The 22,393-nt window shown below is 40.2% G+C and overlaps 1 protein-coding gene across 1 annotated transcript in view; it reads left to right on the forward strand.

The window, feature by feature from the left end:
• The first annotated feature begins 208 nt into the window (after nucleotides 1-208).
• RBM33 (RNA binding motif protein 33) overlaps nucleotides 209-22,393 on the forward strand; it is a 111,128-nt gene continuing 88,943 nt past the window's right edge. The window contains exons 1-4 of the mRNA XM_082846999.1: nucleotides 209-533; nucleotides 14,237-14,315; nucleotides 20,541-20,589; nucleotides 22,029-22,105. Coding sequence (XP_082703125.1) covers nucleotides 491-533; nucleotides 14,237-14,315; nucleotides 20,541-20,589; nucleotides 22,029-22,105 — 248 coding nt within the window. The 5' untranslated portion in view covers nucleotides 209-490. The remainder of the gene's footprint in view (nucleotides 534-14,236; nucleotides 14,316-20,540; nucleotides 20,590-22,028; nucleotides 22,106-22,393) is intronic.

The raw sequence follows: 22,393 nt of genomic DNA on the forward strand, positions 1-22,393 counted from the left end.
TCCAACGAGACTTCCGCCGGCCGTAAAGCTCGGCGCCAACTGCTGCAAAGCGCCTTGCGACAGAGCCCGGGGCCGAACTACAGCCGGTAACCGCCCCCGCGTTAAACAGTAGGCTATCAGGAGCCGAGGAAGGCGGCCGCTCGCGTGTTTGATTTCCGCGCTCGGCCTGCGTTCCCCGGAGGTGGCTCGGAGCCGCCGCGGCCAGGAGGGGAGGGCCCGCGCCGGCGCCTCCCGGCCGCCATCATCCCGGCGTGCACCGCGGCGGCGGGCCGAGCCGGCCGCCATGTTGCGATAGTTTGTTGTTTTCTTCCTGAAGAGGAGCAGGCCGTAGGGCCAGCAAGCCGCCGGCCGCGCAGCCATCCACCCCCAGGCCCGGCCCGCTGCCCCCCGTGTCTCGTCCCCCGCCGTGCGTCTCCAGGCCCCGGCTGGCCCGGCGGCCCCCACAGCTGGCTTGGTGGGGCGAGGCTGAAGGCCGGGCCCAGCGAGCACTATGGCGGCCGCCCTGGGAGCGGGCGGAGGAACCGGCGCTGGAGGTAAGTGAGCGGCCCCGCGAGGGAGGCGGCGGCGGGGGCGCAGCGGGCCGCTCCTGGCCGTCTTTGTGCCCTCGTGTCCCTGCCTTCACGGCGGTGAGGGCTCAGGCTCACCTGAGGCGGCGGGCGGCCTGCGCGGGGGGCGGGGTGACAGCGCCCGCCCCCGGGCCCTTTGCGGGAGGGTCGCGGCCCAGGAGGTGTTGTCCTGTTGGGCTCCGGGTGGTTGACAGCCCTGCACTAGGCTCATCTACGTGAGGGGATGTGTTTGTGCGGAGTTTCGGAGAGCAAGGAGTCTGAAAAATATAACCTCCCCGGGCTGGTCTCGTTTTCCATGAACTCCTTAGTGGTCTGATACCGACCCATTAGGGCTTCGTGATCAGCGTCCTAAGAGATAGAAACGGGGCCGAAAAGGGTCAGGTACTGATGCAGTTCCTCTGGGTAGTTTGTCTTGTTTTCCTAGCGTAGATGAGTTCGATAGGGGACCTAATTCAAAACAGATTTCAGGTCAGATCACTTTCTGGTTGCAATCACATTTTGTTGATTGAGGTTTTTTTTTAACGTGAGAAAAACACTTGAAAGTGACTTTTACGATAGTTCGAAAACTTGGATAAAGGAGACTCTTAACTGGTAAAGTATGAACAACAGCAGTGTTTGGGCTTGGTTCTCATTATTGAAACCATCCTACTGCGTGTTCTTTAGGAATGCTTATTTATGAGTACATTGCAATAATCCTGTCTAGGTCTAAGTATTTTGGGCTAAGTATTGAAGCGCTCATATGGTGCAATGGAAAAACCCACAGACACTAAATGCAAGAAATGTCACTTCTGGCAGTATGATTTGGTGTATGCCATTTTTCTGTCACGTGATTTTTTTCCTGAGGCTTTCTAGTTAAATTTTGAAAATACTTGGTTTACTTTCCTTACTTGGTTACTTTCTGGGGTTCAAAATCATGGTTCTGTATCATTTTCAAAGTGTAGTCTGGGAACTCCTGGGTCAGAAGTGTTTCCGTTAATAGTACTAGTGTCACTTGCACGTTTCGCTCTTTCACTGGAGCACAGTGGAGTTTTCCAAAGGCTGCGTGACACGTGAAGGCATCGTTGTACAGGTGGCCAATGGAATGTGTGCTTGCATAGCCTTTTGAGTTTCTCATTTTTAATTTCGAAAATAACAAATGTCAGTGAGTGTAATTCACATAAACAAAAGCTTTTTGGTGTCTTCAATACATTTGAGTCCAGAAAGTTTTTGAGAATGGCTATTTTAGAGGATTAAGTAGGTTTTGTCCTTGATGATTTGGAGTTTTTCCTTCCATTTTGTCACAGGTGCCTGGTTTCCCATTGCTTTTAGACTAAAGGCAAACTCCTTACCAAGACTTGTGAGTTCTGCGTGACTCGGTCCCCCAGCCTCCCCAAGCTCTTGGGTCAGCCTGCTTCCCTCCAGGAGGACCGCCCCTGCCCTCCTTCTGGCTCTTCATCCCCCAGGCCTCAGGCTCCTTGGGAGGCCTGCCTTGAGCGTTCTTTCTTCCGTCTCAGATATGTCCATCTCGTGCTTGTGTGTCTCCCTCACCTAAATTCTGTGGCACCCTTCTTTCTTCAGAGCATTTATCTGAGTCTGTGATTTTTATTTGGTTATTTATTTACTTTTTTAAAATCTCCCTTCCCCAGGAGCCTGTAAGCCCCTTGAGGACAGGAATGCTGCCTGTTTTACCTGCCGTTTATTCCAAGTTCCCGGCATGTAGTGTATGTTCAACAAACACTTGACAAATTAGTGATTAAAGAATAAAGTATTTTCTTCATGAATCCCTTTGCACCCTTTTCTGTGCATATGTAAGTTGCACATTTACAGCTGTGTGGCTTTTTATGGTATGAATGGAATCCCGTAGTGCGCCCCAGTTTGCTTTGTTCACTTAGTAGTAGGTCTTGGTGATCTCTCCTGTGTTAGTAGGTGAGAGTTACATGGATCCACCATTTATTGATTAACCATTTTTGTATTGATGGGCATTTCAGTTATATGTCCTTTTCCACTGCTGTGGAAAATTCTGCACTAAACGTCTACAGGCACATCTTGGTGTGCTTAAGCAAATATTTCTGGAGGATTGATAACTCTAGAAGTGGAAATACGGTGTTGTAGGCTACATATATTAAAAACTTTTTTTGTGTGTGTGTTTTTTTGTTTTTCAGCCTTGCCTCTCGGCACGTGGGATCTTAGTTCCCCGATTAGGGATTGAACTGATCAGGGATGGAACCCGGGTCCACACCAGTGAAAGCCCGGAATCCTAACCACTAGGCCACCAGGGAACTACCGCTCCCACCCAAGTTTTTTTTTTTATTGAAGTGTAATTGATTTACAAAGTTGTGTTAGTTTCAAGTGTACAGCAGAGTGACTCGTTTATATATAATTACACATATATATATTTTCTTTTTCAGATTTTTTTTTGTCATTTGTTTTCATAAATTTTTTTCGTAATGGTGTCTCCATGCCAAGAGTTCCTCTGTGCTTTTAATACCTTATGCTTATGTACTTTTTTATGTTTAGCTTTTATTGCATATGGAATTTTATTTTGGGTGTGGTGTGAATTTGGGGCTTCTAACAGTTCTAATATGATTTATTGAATTCTCTATCTTTTCCAACTTTAGAACATATTAAATTCTCATTCATAGTTTTAAAAAATTACTGCTCCATGGTGTGTGTCTATATATATTATAGCATGTTTTTCAGAAATTTCAATGAGCTCTGCATTTAAAAAAAAGATAAACTTCAGAATCATCACATTCTATAAAGAATTCTGCTGAAATTCTTACTGGGATTGCATTGAGTTTATTAATATAACTTTGGGATGATGGTTACTTTTACAATATGGGTTCTTTCATTCAGCAACAAGAATGTCTTGCTGTCAAGCTCTTTTTTGCCCGTCAGTTATCTACCACATTTGTGAGTACCTGCTCTGTGCTGGGCACTGATCTAAGAGGTTGGGATACATAAATATTGGAATAGAAGAGATTGCAGATACGAAGAAAATTTTACTTAAGGTAAGTTCCATAGGAGAAGGGATCTCTGTCTTCTATGGAACTTAACCTTAGTAAAATTTTCTTTATATCGTTTTCATACATTTCTTGTTAGTTTTATTCCTAGATATCTTGTATTTGTTGTTGTGGATGGTATAGTTTTTCATCCTATTATATTCTGAAATTTGTTGCTGATCTACTATAGAAAAACTTTTTTTTTTGGTTATTGTGTATAACTGGCTTATTGGAATCTTTTTTTAAGAGTTTGGTGCTTTAGATTTTCTAGTCAGACTGTCATATCTGCAGTCTCTTCTATTTCAGTATTTATGTCTCATTTCTTTTTCTTGTACTTCTCGTTCTAGAACCATTCCTTGTCAAGTCCTCCAATATAATGTTGGGTAGTAGGGGTGATGACAGGCATCTTTGTCTTGTCATCCTGTCATGAGTTTAATGAGCGTTCTTTTAATATTTTACCAGTGAGTATAGTGTTTGCTGTAGTTTTCTGGTAGTTACTGTTTGTTTAGCTCAGAAAGTTTATTTTTTGAGTTGGGGTTTTAATTTTATCAAAGCCTTTTCTGCATCATTGAGGTGACCATGAGGCCCCTTCTTTAATATCTTACTGTGATGTATTGATAGATTTCCAATGCTGAATCAATCATGCAATCTTGTGTTCAGAACCTTCTGGTTCTGTAAGTCCTTTTCAGTGTTTTGTTGCTTTTCATTTTAGGGTTTATCTGTGATCATAAGAGAGATAGGCTTATAGTTTTGTATTTGTGTGTGCACATGGTGCTATCCTGTTTTTTGTAAGATAGGCTGACTTCCTAGAATGAGTTGTGAGATTTTCTGGACATTGTAAAAATCTTTTTATTAAATGTCGGAAGAGCTGTTGTCTGCAAAGCCATTTGGATCTGTTGCCTGTTTATTTTTCAGTTTCTTCTGATATTATTGGTCTATTTAGCTTTTTTAAATCCATGGGTCAATTTTGCTAAATTTTTCTGGGAAAATTATTCTTTATGTTTATATTTTCAAATGAACAAATATGGAGTTACAGGCTTCAGTTTCCTAAGAGTGGGTGTGTTGAAGGTAGGTAAATTTTTGAGACCCATGCATGTCTGAGTAAATTCTTACTTTATTTTCATACTTGATTGATGATTTGGTAGGCTCTCGAACTCTAGATTTGACTTAGATTCATTTTCCTTAGATTTTTGGTAGTACTGCTGTGTTGTTTTCTGGCTTCCAGTTCTGCTCTTGAGAAGTCTGATGACATTCTGATTCCCTGTCATTTGTATGTGACCCTTTTTCTCTTCCTGGAAGGTTTTAACGGTTCCTCCTTATTGTTATAAGATTCATTAGCATAGGTCTTTTTCTATTTCTTGTGCTGCATTTGGTGGATACCTTAGTCTGGAAATACGCATCCTTCAGTTCTGGGAAATTTTCTCACGGTACTGTTTTTCTCCTTTCAGTTCCTCTGTTCTCACTTTCTGAAATTCTTATTATTGGATTTTGATACTTCATTTGTATACAAAAGATAAGCATGATGAGACAGTTCATTAAGATTCTTTTGGAAGGATAGATATTTTGGTAGTTCATAGAGTCACATAAAGGAGTTGGACAACTAAGACTGCAGAACAACGGAAGTCAGGGTGGTGTGGGCCTTGGGCGGGCTTGCAGCTGCTGATGGGGCTTCTCCAGCTAGGCTCTGTGGCTGCCACTTCCTCGTCACTTACTCTTCTTATAGACACAGGAATTTTGTTCCTGTTTGGCCAGGTGCTGTTCACCTTTAGCTGATTTAGCTACAGCAGAATGTGGGTCCACTGTTCTAGATCTTTTGATATTTTTATTTTTTTGGAAGAAGCTGTAACTCTGGTACTTATATATAATTATATTTTTAAAATATTGGCAACCAAGTTGATTAAAAAAAGACAACATAATTCAAAGAGAGTGTGTGTCTTCTAGGCCAGCAGATTGCATCCTGTGCTTTAGAGTGATTCTGCCTTCATGATTTTGTAGGTTCCATGAATTAGTGGTCTTCCTACCTAAACATTCAGGAAGTTATGGTTACCCTTTAATATTTTTACATAGGAAATCAGGGTTTGTTACTGCAGTTGCTTCCTGAATAAATTCAAGAGCGTTGTACTTCGTGTTTGGTAGACCAGAGTTTAAATCTGATTTTGCTGTTAACTAACTTTGATTAGTCTTACTTTTCACATCTGTAAAAGGAGAATTTGGGGATGGATTAAATGAGAAAACAAATATAAAAATGCTAGCTTGTTGAAGTAAAATGAAACCTCTCTTCAGCTCTTCAGTAGTGCTAGGCTTATTTGAGCTTTATCAGTCTTGTTTTAGTTAGGACAGAGGCCATGCCTTGCATTCCAAGTATGAAGGGTTTTGACACAGGAATTAGAGGCTTGTACAATCCTTGGAAAGGCTGGGGGTGTGATGGTCAGGAAAACTTAGTCTGGTTATCTGATACTGATGGTTGGGAGCTTGCCCGGAAGCCCTTGTAACTGAAGACTATTGCGGAGGCTCCAGTGGACTGTCTCAAGTCTGCAGTACTGGAGGTGTTGACTTCTGATGGTATCGAGTCTCAAGAAGCTCCCACTGACCATCACAGCACCTACAAGCCCGGATGCCACACATGGTGTTCAAGAGCACATTCTGACCTCTGAGAACCTCCTATCTGCAGTGTGTGTGTCCGTCCGTCATCTGTCCTGCCTCTGCCTCATCAGAGTAACTGATGATAATTGTGACTCAAAGCTCCTGTGACTGCCTTACCTTGCATACTCTAACTCAGAACCACACAGGGAAGGAGGCTCTGGGAAGTCTACTCCTCCCATTCTCTGCACCATTGCATAGAGCGGTGGGGACCACAGTCTCAGCAGAGCTGTTACTTCTGTCTGTGGAAGGAAATACAGATGGGTAGAAGGAAATTGTCCCTTTCTTTGACATTTTTTCCCTTACACTTCACCAATTTAGCAACTAATCTTTAGCAATTGAGAAGGTTTCACTTTTTAAAAAGAAGGTGTGGATTCTTGGGAAAAGAAATGGGGTGTCATTTTCTCTAGATTCTAAGTCATGATGGGAACATTCAGTTGGCTGAGCTCTGACTTCTTGTCCTCTCCCAGCCTGCCCGGGCCAGTAGAGAACTCAAGGGTCTAGCTTTTATGGCTTCCGTAATTGGGAGGCAGAGCCCTGCTCTGTCTTCCTTCAGGACTCATACTGCGATTAACTTCCAACACAGGAAGAGGAAATTCAGTTGTAAGACCCGCAAACCAAATTGTCAGTGTGCACTGCACTTCATAAGCGAAATACAAAGTTCACTTTAGGGAAACCTCTCCAAGGTCCCATGAAAGTAAGAGAGTTTTAGAACAAGACTACAAATAATTTTTCAAGTACATGTTGTAGGGGTGCTTTCTGAAAATTTTGCTTGGTTACTCAAAATTTGGTAGTTATACTATAGGGCAAAGATGCTCACTTTGAATGTTCTTAAATATTAGTCCAATTCCTTCCTCTAGTTGCTGTTTAAATAAAGGGTCTGGATTTCCTCACTTATAAAATATGGAATTTTGACTCAGTTAGTGATTCAGAATATGAGCATGTATACGTGAGAATGGTGTTGAGGCGAAAGAAAGAAGGTTAGAACCTTTGGACTAGAGCAAAGATTGGCAAACTTCGTAAAGGGCCAAATGGTAAATATTTTAGGCTCTGCAGATCACAGGGCTTCTCTTGCAATCCTCTGCTGTGCCTTGTAGCTTGAAAGACCTATAGAGAATATGTAACTGAATTAGCATACAGTGTTCCAATAAAAGCTTATTTACATAAGTCAGGCAGTAGCCAAATTTGGACAAAAAGAGGTGGCAGACCCTACGTGGCCTGTGGACTGTAGTTTGCTGACCCTTGGACTAGACAGTTGCTAGAATCCTGTTCCAAGCTAATATTCTATAAAATTTCTAATCTAAGCTCCAGGTTCCTGGAAAGGATGAGGAAATAAGAATGATAAGTAAAAGAGTTGTGTTCGTTATAGATATCTAATTGCTGTGTAATTGAAGATTGTAAAAATTCCAGTAGCTATTTTTAAGTCTTGCAGATGAGGAAAGTTGATTCCCTTAATAACATAGCATGTCTGGTATAATGTTTAGCCTTAGAAGGAGAGTTTCTAGGTAAAGGCATTGACCACTCTTGTCCTGCCGAGTTAATCTTCCCCTTGGTCTTCAGGGATGTGCTGTTCTTCCTTTAAAACTCTGGATTAGTGTGGACATGCTTGGTTCTCTTGGTTCTGCTCAGTATGACAGATATAAACTAGAACTTTAAAAAAAAAGGATTTGTTTATATTCTAAAGGGAGAACAGAAGGGAAGTGATGCAGAAAATGTAAGAAGAATAAAAATAGGCATACAGAGTTCTTGTCTTAGTTTGTTTCTTAGGATTTTGAGTTAGAGTTCTTTTCATATCCATTTTTACATTCCATATTCCAGGTGGAAAGAAAGTATGTTTTTGTTTTCTGCTTTATCAGGTGTGGTTTTTCCTTTGCTTAATGTGGTTTTGTCCAAGCACAAGGTTACCCACATTTGCAACCTTTTGTGTCTCCTTTTGGGAATTCTAGTTATTTTCCTTTAGGTATTTAGTTTCTCTCGGCAGTGTTTCATAGTTCTTAATTTATAGGTCTTTCACAAATTTTATTATGATTATCCCTAGTATGTATTTCATATTTTTAAGCTAGTACAAGGATTTTTTTAATTTCCAACTGCTCATTCCTTGTTTGTAGAAAAACTTGATTTTTTAAATATTGTTCTTATATTCTGTGACCTTATTTCATTCACTGAATAGTTTCAGTACCTTTTTTTCATAGATTCCATATGATTTTCTCCATAGTTGATCATGTTTGCTGTGAATGATGACAGTTTTACTTCTTCCTTTTCTATCTGAATTCCTTTTATTTCTTTTTCTTGTCTGGTTGCACTAGGTAGAACTTCCATTACAGTGCCGAATTGCAGTGTAATGGAAGCCCAATCCCAGTCTTGTTCCTGATTCCAGCTGAAAGCACTGAGTCTTTGCCTTTACCTGTGATGTTTGCTATAGGTTTTTCTTACAGATGCCCTTTGATCAGGTTAGGGAAATACCATTCTATACTTAAATTTGATGAGAGTTTGTATAAGGAATGTGGATATTGGGTTTTAAAAAAAAATAAATTTATGTATTTATATATGTATTTATTTTTGGCTGCGTTGGGTCTTTGTTGCTGCACGCGGGCTTTCTCTGGTTGTGGTGTGCGGGCTTCTCATTGCGGTGGCTTCTCTTGTTGTAGAGTGCAGGCTCTAGGCGCGCAGGCTTCAGTAATTGTGACATGTGGTCTCTAGAGCGCAGGCTCAGTAGTTGTGGCGCACGGGCTTACTTGCTCTGTGGCATGTGGGATTTTCCCGGACCAGGTCTTGAACCCGTGTCCCCTGCATTGGCAGACGGATTCTTAACCACTGTGCCACCAGGGAAATCCCAGATACTGGGTTTTGATTAATGCTTTTTCTCCTTATATTGAGATGATAATTGGGTTTTCTACTTTTAGTTTGTTATTATGACACATTACATTGATTTTTAAAAAGTATTGATTTTTGGATGTTAAACGAACCGTTCATTTCTGGGATAAACCCATGTGGTCATGATGTGTATTATCCTTTTAATGTATTATTGAGTCCTATATGCTAATTTTTTGTTTTGTTTTGTTTTGTTTTTTGCTATATGCGGGCCTCTCACTGTTGTGGCCACTCCCGCGGAGCACAGGCTCCGGACGCACAGGCTCAGCAGCCGTGGCTCACGGGCCCAGCCGCTCCGCGGCATGTGGGATCTTCCCGGACCAGGGCACGAACCCGTGTCCCCTGCATCGGCAGGCGGACTCTCAACCACTGCGCCACCAGGGAAGCCCTATGCTAATTTTTTAAAAATAATTTTTGCATGTATGGTCATGAGGAATAATGGTCAAATTTTTTTTTAATATCTTTGTTTAGTTTTATAGTGGCCTCAGGAATGAATTTGAAAGTGTTTTACTAGTCTGTTTCATGTATCTCTGCTGTAATCTTTTTTTATTTAATGGACACAGTTTTCTCTTTTAAATACTTATTTTTTATTTGTTTATTTTTGCTGCACCAGGTCTTAGTTGTGGCATGCGGGCCTCTTTTTTTTTTAAATAAATAAATTGGTTGATTGATTGATTGATTGCTGTGTTGGGTCTTCGTTGCTGTGCGCGGGCTTTCTCTGGTTGCAGTGAGTGTGGCCTACTCTTCATTGCGGCCCGTGGGCTTCTCATTGCGGGGGCTCCTCATTGCGGTGGCTTCTCTTGGTGCGGAGCATGGGCTCTAGGTGCAGGGGCTTCAGTAGTTGCGGCATGCGGGCTCAGTAGTTGTGGCTCGTGGGCTCATTAGTTGTGGTGCGCAGGCTTAGTTGCTCTGTGGATGGAATGTGGGATCTTCCTGGACCAGATCTTGAACCCATGTCCCCTGCATTGGCAGGCAGATTCTTTTTTTTGTGTGTGTTGTATGCGGGCCTCTCACTGTTGTGGCCTCTCCCGTTGTGGAGCACAGGCTCCGGCCATGGCTCACAGGCCCGGCCACTCCGTGGCGTGTGGGATCTTTCTGGACCGGGGCATGAACCCGTGTCCCCTGCATCGGCAGGCGGACTCTCAACCACTGCGCCACCAGGGAAGCCCGGGCAGGCGGATTCTTAACCACCGTGCCACCAGGGAAGTCCACATGCGGGCTTCTTAGTTGCCACACTCGGACTTCTTAGTTGTGGCATGTGGACTCTTAGTTGTGGCTTGCATGTGGGATCTGGTCCCCAGACCAGGGATCAAACCCAGGCTTCCTGCATTGGGAGCATGAAGTCTTACCCACTGGATCACAGGGAAGTCCCTCTGCTCTAATCTTTATCATTTACTTCCTTTTGCTATCTTTTGGTTTAATTTCCTTTTCTTTCTCCAGTTCCTCAAGATCTAAATTAAGGTTGTTGATTTGAGATTTTTCTTCTTTGTTAATGTAGGCAATTATAGCCATAAATTTTCCTCCAAGTACTGCTTTTGCTGCATCCCATAAACTTTGGTATGTTGTATTTTTGTGTTCATTTTTCTCAAAGTACATTCTTATTTCCCTGTTTCTTATTTCTTCTTTGACCTATGGGTTGATGAAGTGTACTGGTTAATTTCCATGTATTTGTGAATATTTCAGTTTTCCTTCTTCTGTTTATTTCTAGTTTTATTATACAGTTGACCCTTGAACAATATAGGGGTCAACTGCAACCCTCTATGCAGTTGAAAATCCACGCATAACTTTGCAGCTGGCTTTCCATATCCATGGTTCTGCATCTGTGGATTCAACCAATCACAGATTGTGTAGTACTGTAGTACATATTTATTGGCAAAAAATACACACATAAGTGAAACCTATGCAGTTCAATCCGGTGTTGTTCAAGGGTCAACCATTCTTTAGTCAGGTTTGTATGCTTTGTATGATTTTGACCTTTTGAAACTATTAATTAAGAATTGTTTTATGGCCTAACATATATCCCAGAGAATGTTCCGTGTACACCTGAGAAGAATGTATATTCTGCTGCTGAGTTGAGTGTCCTGTATTTATCTGTTAGGTCTAATATCCAGTATAATCTCATCTTTTTAAAGAAACGATAGTACTGTACCATTTATTTTTAAAACGAGCTTTGCAAAGTCTTAAATTTCTATTTAACTTCCAAATACTCTGATCTTGATTATGTCTGCAGAGACCATGTTTCTAAATAAGGTCACATTCACAGGTGGGGGAATGGGGAGGTAGGACTTAAATGTGTCATTTTGGGGCACACAGTTCAATCAACTACAGAGTCAGTTAGCAACAGATTTCTTCTGTTTTTGTTTAGCTGTGAATGTCTTTTTTTCACCTTTATTTTGATAGTTTTGCTGGATATAGAATTCTTTGAGCACTTGGTATATGCCTCTGACCTCCATTGTTTCTGATGAGAATTAGCTGTTAATCTTAATCGCATTTGTTAAGTGATGAGTTGTTTTTCTCTTGCTGCTGCTGAGGTTTTCTCTTTGTCTCTGAAACATTTTGACTATGATGTGTGTATTTGTAGATCTCTGTGTTTATTTTACTTTGAGTTTGTTGAACTTTTTGAATGTGTAGATTAATATTTACAAATAAATTCGAGAAGTTTTCAGCTATTACTTCTTCAGATATTTCTCCCTGCTTCTATTTCTCTTTTTCTCCTATTACACATATATTTGTGTGCTTAATGGTATCTCATGTTTCTTTGAAGTTATGTTCATTTTTCTTCATTTTTTTCTTTCTTTTTCTTTCTTTTAAGTGAAGTCTGTTCCCACCCCACGCCCCACTCTGGGCAGTGTGAAGCTTCTGATGTCACTCCTCAAGGGGGCCACAGCCTTGGGCATGCCCACAGGCACCCTGGGATGGTGGTGCTTTGGCTGGGCTCCTTCTGTCTTTTTCTCTGACTACACCTTCCACAGTGCCCTGGGCCATAATTTCCTTTACAGACTGACCAGTCAAATTCAGACTCCTTTGATTGGATAGTGTCTGAGGTCAGTGATTGAGATCTGTTCTAAGTAAGTGAGGGCACTGGCCCCTGTCTCCTCATTTCTCTGGTCCACTAGGCATCCTGCAGTTCAGTCCTTATCTCCAGTGACTCTTATCTTTTTAATAATCTCTCTCCAAAACCTTCACTGTTTCTGAGAGTGCCTTTTGCTTAGGACTTTTTCTGTACTCTGTTCATAACGAAGTTAGTTCCTCTTAGAGAGTTTTGGAGCTCTGTTGTTACAAGGTTTGCTTTGCCTCTTGGGCTGACTCTGAGCCCCAACTCTTGTGCTGTGGGTGGGGACAGTGATGTACTTGTCTCTTGGGTGACACCCTTGCTCTCGGAGCCGAGTGCCTGGGTGGCAGCAGGGTGGGGGGCGGGTGCTGGCAGTAGCCCTGGATCTGCTTGCTTACCTCTCGGTATGAAATCCCCACCCCGTGAGCTGGGGCAGGGGTGATCTGGGCGCCGGAGGCGTCTGTACCACACTTGGGGCCTGGGTGAAAGAAGGGAACCCCTGCCTCCTTCTCACGCCCAGGAGTTAGCCTAAGTGCCAGGCAGGTTGCGTAGGGGGAGGAATGCGGAGGTGTGTGTTCTTGGCTGCACTGGTCTAGAGGGGATGGAGTTGATGCCTCACTGAGCTGCGAGGGGGAGGAGTGAGTGGGTCCTGGTTCAAAACCCACAGAATCCTGTAGCCGTTCTTACCAAATTTGAGTAGATTTCTTGAATGAGTGTTTTCCATTTAATGTATGCATTTAGAATCAATTCCAGAGACATTAGTCATTTCATCAAAAATAATTTTCACCAGTTTCACAGAGAGTGGGTTCGTGGAGCTCCTCCTGATGTTATACTGGAAGCAGAATTCCCCAAGGATGCTAATTCTTTAATCTCTCTCATTCTTCTTCTTTTTTTAAAGCACCTATTCTGTTTGGTAGTGTATGGTAGGAATTGATGTATGACCTTGCTAGAACTTTATTGGTTAATTTCTAGCCCAAGGCTGAAAAAATTCCTGGGGTTTTATGTTTATGTCAGCTCGCTCCCCTAGGTAGACTCTCTGGGGAGACATGCTGCTGCTTCTCAAGCCTCTTTGCTTGCATGTGTTCTAAGATGAAAAACTTAAATTCCAGTTTTTTGATTTTCCTAATAATATAAATTTGAAAATGAGGTAGGAGATGTGGTGTATATGTGAAATATACACTCAGTGTGGGAAAAAATGTAAAATATCTTAATCTTTTCTGTATCGAGTACATGTTATAATGATGTTTTTGATACGCTAGGTTAAAATGTTGTTAACATTTAACCTGTCTAAATTTCGTCTTTATTTAAAATTTTTTTTAATTCTTTTTTTAAAAATTGAAGTATAGTTGATTTACAATATTGTGTTAGTTTCAGGTGTACAGCAAAGTGATTCAGTTATTTTTTTTCAGGTTATATTCCATTATAGATTATTATAAGGTATTGAACATAATTCCCTGTGCTGTACAGTAAATCCTTTTTGCTTATGTATGGTAGTTTGTGTTTATTAATCCTGTACTCTTAATTTGTCCCTCCCTCCCTCCGTCGCTGTCCCCTTTGGTAATCATAAGTTTGTTTTCTGTGTCTTTTTCTTTTCACTTTTTAAAATGTGAACAGTAGTAAAATTTAAAATTGTGTATGTAGCTTGTATTGTATTTCTATTGTTTGTTAATTCTCTACATTATCTCTACTGCCCTTAAATAGGGTCTTTGTTTTCCATGATTAATTTGGAAAAATGTAAAAATTTCAAAAAGTATTAGAAAAGTCTCTTTAATTTTTGCAAAGGCGGCAATTTTCCCCTTTTATATAGTTGTAGTAAAAAAATATGTACTCAAAAACCATTGTTTTATAAAGAAAACAGTTTTACTTAAATTTATGATTTTAAAAAACTATTCTGTCAGTTTTCATGCCTAATAGTGTTTAGTAAGTTGATTTTCTTTAGGTAGATATGTGCTTTAAAATTTTTTAGTTATTAAAAATGGCTAAAGCATTTATAATTGTTGTATATGAAATTTTAGTATTTTAAAATGTCGTGTCAGGAATCCTTAAATGAAACAAGTTGTTTCAGTATTTGAATGTGTGTCTGTTTTAATTTAGTAAGACTGACTTTCGTGGCCTCTCGCTCACAGATGATGACTTTGACCAGTTTGATAAGCCTGGTGCAGAGCGGTCCTGGAGGAGAAGAGCTGCAGACGAGGACTGGGACAGGTGCGGAAACCCCTGGTTACGTGCAGGATCCATGCTGATTTATCTCCTGTCGCTAGGCCACACAGAGATCTTTACTGAGCAGTGTGTTAGCTAGTGATGCTCTTTCCTGGGTAGGCTGGTCCTTACTGGGCTAAAGTAGGGCAGGGGTGAGCACTCCAGGTGGAAGGCTTTGTAGTGGGCTTCTACCCCAGGCCTGTGCTGTCTCAGGGCTGCCAGCGGAGCACGGGGGGTCTTATCTCTCTGTTTTTATACAGTGATGGTATTGAGTTGGTGGGCACCCAGAGCTGTTATTGGAGTAATTGTATGCCTGCAACAACAATAGCAACAGAATTCCTCCACATCCTACATAATATTTGGCTAGACGTTAACATTTTTGCTATTTTAATTTGTGTAAAATGGTATCTCATAGTTTAAATTTGGATTTCTCTGATAACTAGTGAAGATGGAAATCTCTCTTTAGGAATACACACACACACACACACACACACACATACACACACACACACTCTATTAAAAATGTCGACAGTTATGATAGATGTCAGTTCCATGGAGTGATTACTTCTGGGAAGGCGCTCTAGTAGGGGTTAGAGGGATGTGCACTGGAGAAGTGCACAGAGGCCTTCATTTGAGTTGGAGGAGTTCTCAAATGATGACTATTCGTTACATATTTCTTACTATCTTAAATACTGTGTTGAAAATGTGAACATTACCTTGGAGTTGCAGTCAGAAAGTTTGATAATGAAGGTCAATAGACCTGAATAAGGAACAACAATGATATACTGCTGTGAAAAGAATACCTGGTTGCTGTTTGAAAACTGTGATGTCCCAGAAGTTTTACTGAAAAATCTACATTAAAAACTGTGTAATTCTTATAGTCTACATAAAGTTGATTACCCTCAATGACTCTTAAGGTTAGTCCATAAAAAAGTGAGAGCTTAGAGCAAAGTTTTCTATATAAGCAGTGGTCCTATTGGGAAGTACTGATAACTAGTTTTATTTAAAAGACTGTGATGGGGAGCTGAGTCAAATCTTGTGTATTTTCATAGTTTACTCATCATTTGGACTTTCTGTTCTGTTAGTCATCTGATAGTATTCATGTCTTTTTCTTTTGGGTTGTTTGTCTTTTCCTTATTGATTTTAGGGATTCTTTATACTTTTTGAAATTTGTTTTTTTGCACTTAGAGATATCTCCTTCCAGTCTGTGGCATGTATTGTCTTAAACTTAATAGTCTTCAAGTAGGTTTTTATAAATAATATCATTATAATCTTTTCCTGTATGGTTTTTGTTTATTTTTTTAAATTAAAATATGAAAAATGTATTTGGAAATCATTTTCAGACTTATGGGAAAGTTGCAAGAAAAACCCAGGAATTCTTATAAGCCCTTCTTTCAGACTCACAGTTGCTTTTTGTCATATTCCTGTTATTCTCTCCCTCTTTACATGCTCACATACACACACATAGAACATTTTTCTTTCCTGCACCTTTTGACAGTAGTTTGCAGTAGTTTGTATCATGCCATTTTCTTCTGAATCTACATTGGTTATCCAAGGTTTGTCAGTTGTCCCAGTAATGTGCTTTCTAGCCAAAAATGAGTTTCTTTTCCTCCTCTTTGTTCATCTGGAAGAATTCTGTCTTTAAAGACTTCTGTAAAGGCTTCTGTAAAGGCTTTGTCTTTAACGACTTGACATTTTTGAAGAGGACACGCTGTTTATCTTGTAGCAGCCCTCAAGTGTGGTTTTGCTAGTGTCTCCTCAAGCCTAGATTCAGGTTGTGCATTTGGTAAGTAAGGTGCGCTCTTCGGTGACACTGTGGCCTTCCTGAGGCCACCTCTTCAGGAGACATGTGATGTCAGTCAAGCTGCTTTCTGCCTTTTGTCCTCAAGAAATTCTTCCCTACCCTGTATTCTGTATGTTCCTATGAAAGTTTTAAAGTGTTTTTTGGTCTCCATCCCTCCCTCCCTCCCTCCCTCCCTCCTTCCTTTTCTTCCTTCCTTCTGTCCTTCCTCCTGAAATTGATTAAATTGTTTTTTTTTTTTTTTACTTATTGAGAATTTCAAGTGTATATGAGAATAGTACAGTGCAGGCAATATACCATCCTTCAGCTTCAACAGTGTCAGTGGGAAGCACTCTTGTTTTATATGTGATCTCTGTAACCCTCCTCACATCACAGACATAATTTCATCTGAAAATACATCAGATTGTATTTCTCTAAAAAATGAAGGATTTTTAAATATAGCCATAATAGAGTTATATCTAAAAAGAAGTCCCTTAATAGGAATGTCTTATTAATGTTCACATTTCCCTGATTGTCTCATGTATATATAAGTATATTACAAATACACGTACATATAATGTGGATATGTGTCCTTTTATAGTTTGACTTGGAGTCCAAATAAGATCCATATATCATAATTTATTTGTAGGTCTTTTAAGTATTGGTTCATCTGTAAGTTCTCTCCACAGTTTTTGTTAGTTCCCTGCAGTTTTTGTCGAAGAAACAAGGGGTTTATCTTGGAGAATTTCTACTTTTGGTGATTGCATCTCTTGGAGTGTTTTTAGTATGTTCCTTTATCTTGCATTTTCTGTAAATTCATAGTTAGATCTGGAGGTTGATCAGATTCAGGTTTGAATTTGGGCAGGAGTAGGGGCTCTGCAGTGTCTTAGTTGGTGGTATGTTCCTCCATCAGGAGCTTCACAATATCTTGTTAACTTTTTGTGGTGTTACCAGCCATTAGATGATCCAAGTGGTGATATTCTCATTCTGTCATTCCTTCTTTTTCTGTTAGTTGTGGTAATTCTGTAAACTACTTGGTTCCTCTGAGGTACAGAATAAGTGCTTGATTCTTTACTTTTATTTACCAGTTTTCAAAAGAATAGGTCAGTTCCTTAGCATCCTCGAGGTGAGTTCTAGTTTTGAATCATTTCAAATTCATAGATTTAAATACTGCATGTGTTTTTTTAATCCATTGTAGTTATTATTCTTATTAATGTTTGAATTGTCCCAGTATTTGTTCAGTGGGAATTTATTTTGGTTGTCATGACATTAGTTGGTCTTCTGCTATGAAGGAATTGGGTTTTGTTTGCAGTGAGACAGGGCTCTAGTTTTTCTTGTTCTTTCCAGTGTGACTAGCATTTGTCCCAGTGCCCTCTCTTCACTCATCTTCAGTGCATGTTTGCATATGAAGATTCTCTATCATATGTATTTCTTTATTTGATATTTTTAAAGCATAAAATAGCCTCTTCCATGTGCTGGATGGTAGAGGAGAAGTTTGAAAGTTTAGAAGAGTGAGTCAGAAAACATCAGTGTACGTCCCGGTAGGAAAGAGCATGTTGAGAAGGTCTCCACTGAAGGTCATTTGATGACGGGGATGTTTAGGGGCAGGGCTAAAGAAGCAGGTGTGACACTGGGGGAGCAGCCGCAGGCCTGCGGGGGAGGGCTGTCCGAGGGCCTAGCCAGGGCTGCGCTTTTGTGGGGTGGAACTGGAGCTGAGCAGGTGGGGGGGCAGTCTCTCCTCCCGCTTTGTGACATTCCGTTGGGACCTCCCATGGCTGAGCCCATCCAGAAGAAAGGCCAGGGGGAACGGAGAGCCCATGGGAGCCGTTCCCGGAGACCCCATCCAGGGCCTGGAGCCGGCAGGGACCAGACGAGGGTGGCCTGGAGTAGGCAGGCACAGAGACGATGAGCTCACGTGCAGTCTTTGTTGTCACTTAGATTTCTCATTTTGAAAGCCTGCAGCCAGGTGACTGCCTGCAAAATACCTGTTTCCTGAAAAAGTCTTTTAGTATAATTCTGTTTGTAGTAAAAATGTACTTGCTCCCTAAGAGATCGTTGTCTCTCATCTTTGATAAGAAATACCTGCCAAAGAGGTTGTTCTTCCTCCAGTAGTGTTTACTGGTGAAATCTTGTGGGAGCTCTGCCGGTGAATGCAGGAAGCCTCCTCATGCTTTTGGTACTCCTTTCACTTCCGAACAGTTACCGTTATTGTCCACGAGCATAACTGCTCACCCCTTTGAAAGGACTCGATTTGGACCATTCAGTCCCGTTGGTTCATTGTTGCTTTTGGTGACCCTTGGTGTAATTTTGGTAGTGTTTCGTAGTTTACAAGTTTCTTCCCTTTTGTGTACCTCTTTGTAAGGATCCAACTTTATAATAACAATAGAGAACTAACTACATTTAACTTTTGTGGGGTGTGTGCATAGATAGTAGTTAGTATTTGGACTCTGGAGCCAGACTGTCTCAACTCATCTACTGGTTTCTGACTTGGAAGCAGGGTGACCTTGGGCCAGTTCTTTAACATCTTGGCGTCTTTGTTTTCACGTTGAAAAAAATGGAGAATGATGTAGGTGTCTGGTTGCTGGGGTTGTGTTATGTCAACAAAAGAGCGAGTATGTGTGAAACGTGTGGAGTGGTTCTTGGCATGTAGCACACTGAATGGGCGTTAGTGATTTCTTGAGCTATAATTTATGCATATTGTAGTCGCGTGCACTTAATCCTTCTGTCTCCCGTCTTGCTTTCTTATTTCATGCTATTATTGCCTTTGTTAGTCATGGAAACAACTGTTCTCCACCTCTGTACACTCCACTCATTTACAACTGGTAAAGTTTTCATTTATCTTCTTTTAAAAAATGCTTTTGTTTAGAAAAAATAGGTGGTAGTCCAAGACTGATTTCTTATTTCCATATATTTGTCAGCAACAAATACTTTCTAGATTTTTGCTTATATGATTACCAGCACCTGTTCATATTATGGTTTTAAGAGTTCTCCTCAATTAGTTTCCCTGGGGCAAATGGGATTACCTCCCCTTTTCAGTTATTTGGAGGGATGCTTCAGGGGGTGCTTGTCCTCAAAGTGGTGCTTGTATTTTTGGGGGGTTATCTGGAATCAGATTCTCAAATGCGCTTATTGTAAATATTGTGACTAGAAAGCACTTTTTCCTCGTCCATGGAAAATGATTGTAACACTGAAGATACAAAAATTGTATCTGAAAGATGATTAGGTGATTTGTGGATTGAAAATGTTGGAAGAAGTTATACATTAGTCTCTAATAACTGTTTTACTTATACAGGTCCATGAAAGATTTTTTTCCATGAGCTAAGTTCTTGTCCTGAGTCTGTCTCTGCTGTGTGACCTTGGGCAAATCATTTAACCTTGTCCTTATTTCCTTTATCTATAAAATAATGGTATACGATTTATGTAGGGTAACATAAAATAATGAAAGAGGTATTCAGTGCATGAATGAAATGACTTGTTGTTTCTGGTTCTAAAAAGTAGTATATAGAATTTCTGTTGTAACTTCCTGTGTGCATTCCAGGATATTCTGGCATTCTGCACAGTAGCACACTAGAAGTAAACATGGGTTTTGGGTAAAATAGCACTCAAAACCTATAGAACTTATAGATATTTGTAACCAGAGCCCTTATTGAAAAAGTAGCAAATCATAATAAGAACATTGGTGCAGTTAAATCTCCATTGGCATTTGTACCTAGAATCATAGCCTAATTGCGTTTCCTCCTTTCTAGTTGTTGGTCCTTAGTCATCTGCTTTTAAAAGATGTAATTTAGTGGTAGCCATCTTCATCAGTTAGAGAAACATACAGTGGGAAATGTCTTCAGGTTTTTCATCTGGTAAGGGTTTCTATTTTAATTATGAGAAAAACTCCTTCTGATTGCTTCAAAGCATAAATATGCTGACAAAAAATTGCGGACAGCTGACATGACTCCCATGTTATAAAGATAATTCTCTTATGATTTACTTGAATGTCCTCATCAGCATTGATTTTTCATTTTTAAACTTCCTCAGTTTTCGCAGTTTGAGTGTTAAATGGTCTTTCAATGATTTTGGTTTTTAATTTTCCTAGTTAATGATGTTGAGCATCTATCTTTTCCTATTTCATCGTAGGTAAGAGAAAGCATAGATATTGTATTATAGTTTCTTCTTGCTCATTAATGAACAAGTCCAGAGAAATTAAGATCTCATATTGAGGTGAAAAAACTAAGATTAGAAGTCTAGTGAGAGCCGCTAGTTATAGCAAAGCTTCCCATACTTAAAGGACCAGATGTTCCCTATGTATTTGAAAATATGTTTTCATTATTAATAAAGGAAAATATAGCAAACTTAATGTGAAAGTACCCAAACCCTAAAGTCCTGGATAAATTTCCCAGTGGTCTACAAACTTCGCAGTGTGTAATAGGAATAATACATTGTCATGTCTCTTTTTTCCACAGTGAACTTGAAGATGACTTACTTGGAGAAGATTTGCTCTCTGGCAAAAAGGTAAGAAATACAGGTCTTCCTAAAACTAAATGATAGTTATTTAATTGCATTTAAAATATAGGAATACATCTTATGCATGGGATGTGTTACTGGAAAGTTGGGTATAGATTAAAATTTTGTGAATCGAATTACTTTTTAAATGCACAAAGAGTTGAGTGTTTAATTTGTTAGTAAGTTCTTTGATAACTTAGAATTCAAGCCCTAAACCCTTTGAAGCAAGTACTTTAGCTCCTGCTACGACAAGGCACTCTAGCAGGCACTGAATCTCTGAAGGCGGCAGCAAAGCTGCCACTTGCCTGAAGGAAGCGGCAGCTCCTTCCTTAACATTCATTGGTTAATATTTGCATATTGGAGCTGGGATTTACTTTTTGGGAATATTCAGAGATAAGCATAAAAATAAACATACTCAAATATGATACATTTTCAGATAAATAAGAATAAAAGTCTAAAACCTGATGTAGGTTTTTCTAAACTCTTGATCAAGTAAAAACTTGAAAGCAGTTATTGTTGATGTGTATATCTATTTATATATCGTGTGTGTATATGTATATACGTAACTCTACATATATATATATATATATTTTTTGGCTGCGTTGGGTCTTCATTGCTGCGCGTGGGCTTTCTCTAGTTGTGGCGAGCAGGGGCTGGTAGTCATGGCGCACGAGCTTAGTTGCTCTGCAGCATGTGGGATCTTCCCGGACCAGGGCTCGAACCTGTGTCCCCTGCATCGGCAGGCGGACTCTCAACCACTGCACCACCAGGGAAGCCCCATTTTTTTTTTTTTTTTTTTTTTTTTGTGGTAAGGAAAAATTACTTGTTTATAGGATACTGCCAAAGGACTCGTTCCTTTTTTTCTTTCATTAAGAGTTACAGTAAATATGATCATTATGCTTGCTGCTTCTATACTTATTTGACTGGGCATCTAAAAATTAGTCTGGGGTTTCCCTGGTGGCACAGTGGTTAGGAATTCGCCTGTCAATACAGGGGACACAGGTTCGAGCCCTGGTCCGGGAAGATCCCACGTGCTGCGGAGTGACTAAGTCCACGCTCCACAACTGCTGAAGCCCACACGCCCTAGAGCCCGTGCTCCACAACAAGAGAAGCCACTGCGGTGGAAAGCCCGCGCACTGCAACGAAGAATAGCCCCTGCTCGCTGCAGCTAGAGAAACCTACGCACAGCAATGAAGACCCAACACAGCCATAAATAAATTAATTAATTAAAAATAAATAAATAAAAATTAGTCTGGGGTAGTTAGCCAGTATGCCATATGTAGAATCTCGACTGGCAAATGGTTGTATCAAACTGAGAAAACTTTCTGAATGGTAGATGTTTTAATAACAAGGTTAGAAACAATCCAGTCAACGTAATTTTGCACTTTTGTAACAAGTCTTTTTTTGTGGAAGTGACATGCATTAATTAGATTTCTTACTTTAATTAGAATCAATCGGATTTGTCAGATGAGGAGCTAAATGATGATCTTCTGCAGAGTGATAACGAAGACGAAGAAAATTTCAGGTACTCAACATTAGCTCATTAAAAATGTTCTTTATGTAACTAAATTTCTAGTGACTAATTTATAATTATAGTGGGATATAAATGATAATGTAGTACTGTATCTTTAACATGATTATATTGTAAACAGGATATTAATATAACTCTTTGATGTGGAAGCCATATATATTTTTCTATAAATAGATCAACTGTTTAAAATCAGTGTTGGTCTTGCATTTAATGACCTCTGAGAGCTCTGTTGAGTGCTGGTTATAAAAGTTCAGTACAGGTATATGCACCGCTCTTTTAAAG

Source organism: Leucopleurus acutus, assembly GCF_964270905.1.
Source record: "Leucopleurus acutus genome assembly, chromosome: 9".
Classification (NCBI taxonomy): Eukaryota; Metazoa; Chordata; class Mammalia; order Artiodactyla; family Delphinidae; genus Leucopleurus; species Leucopleurus acutus.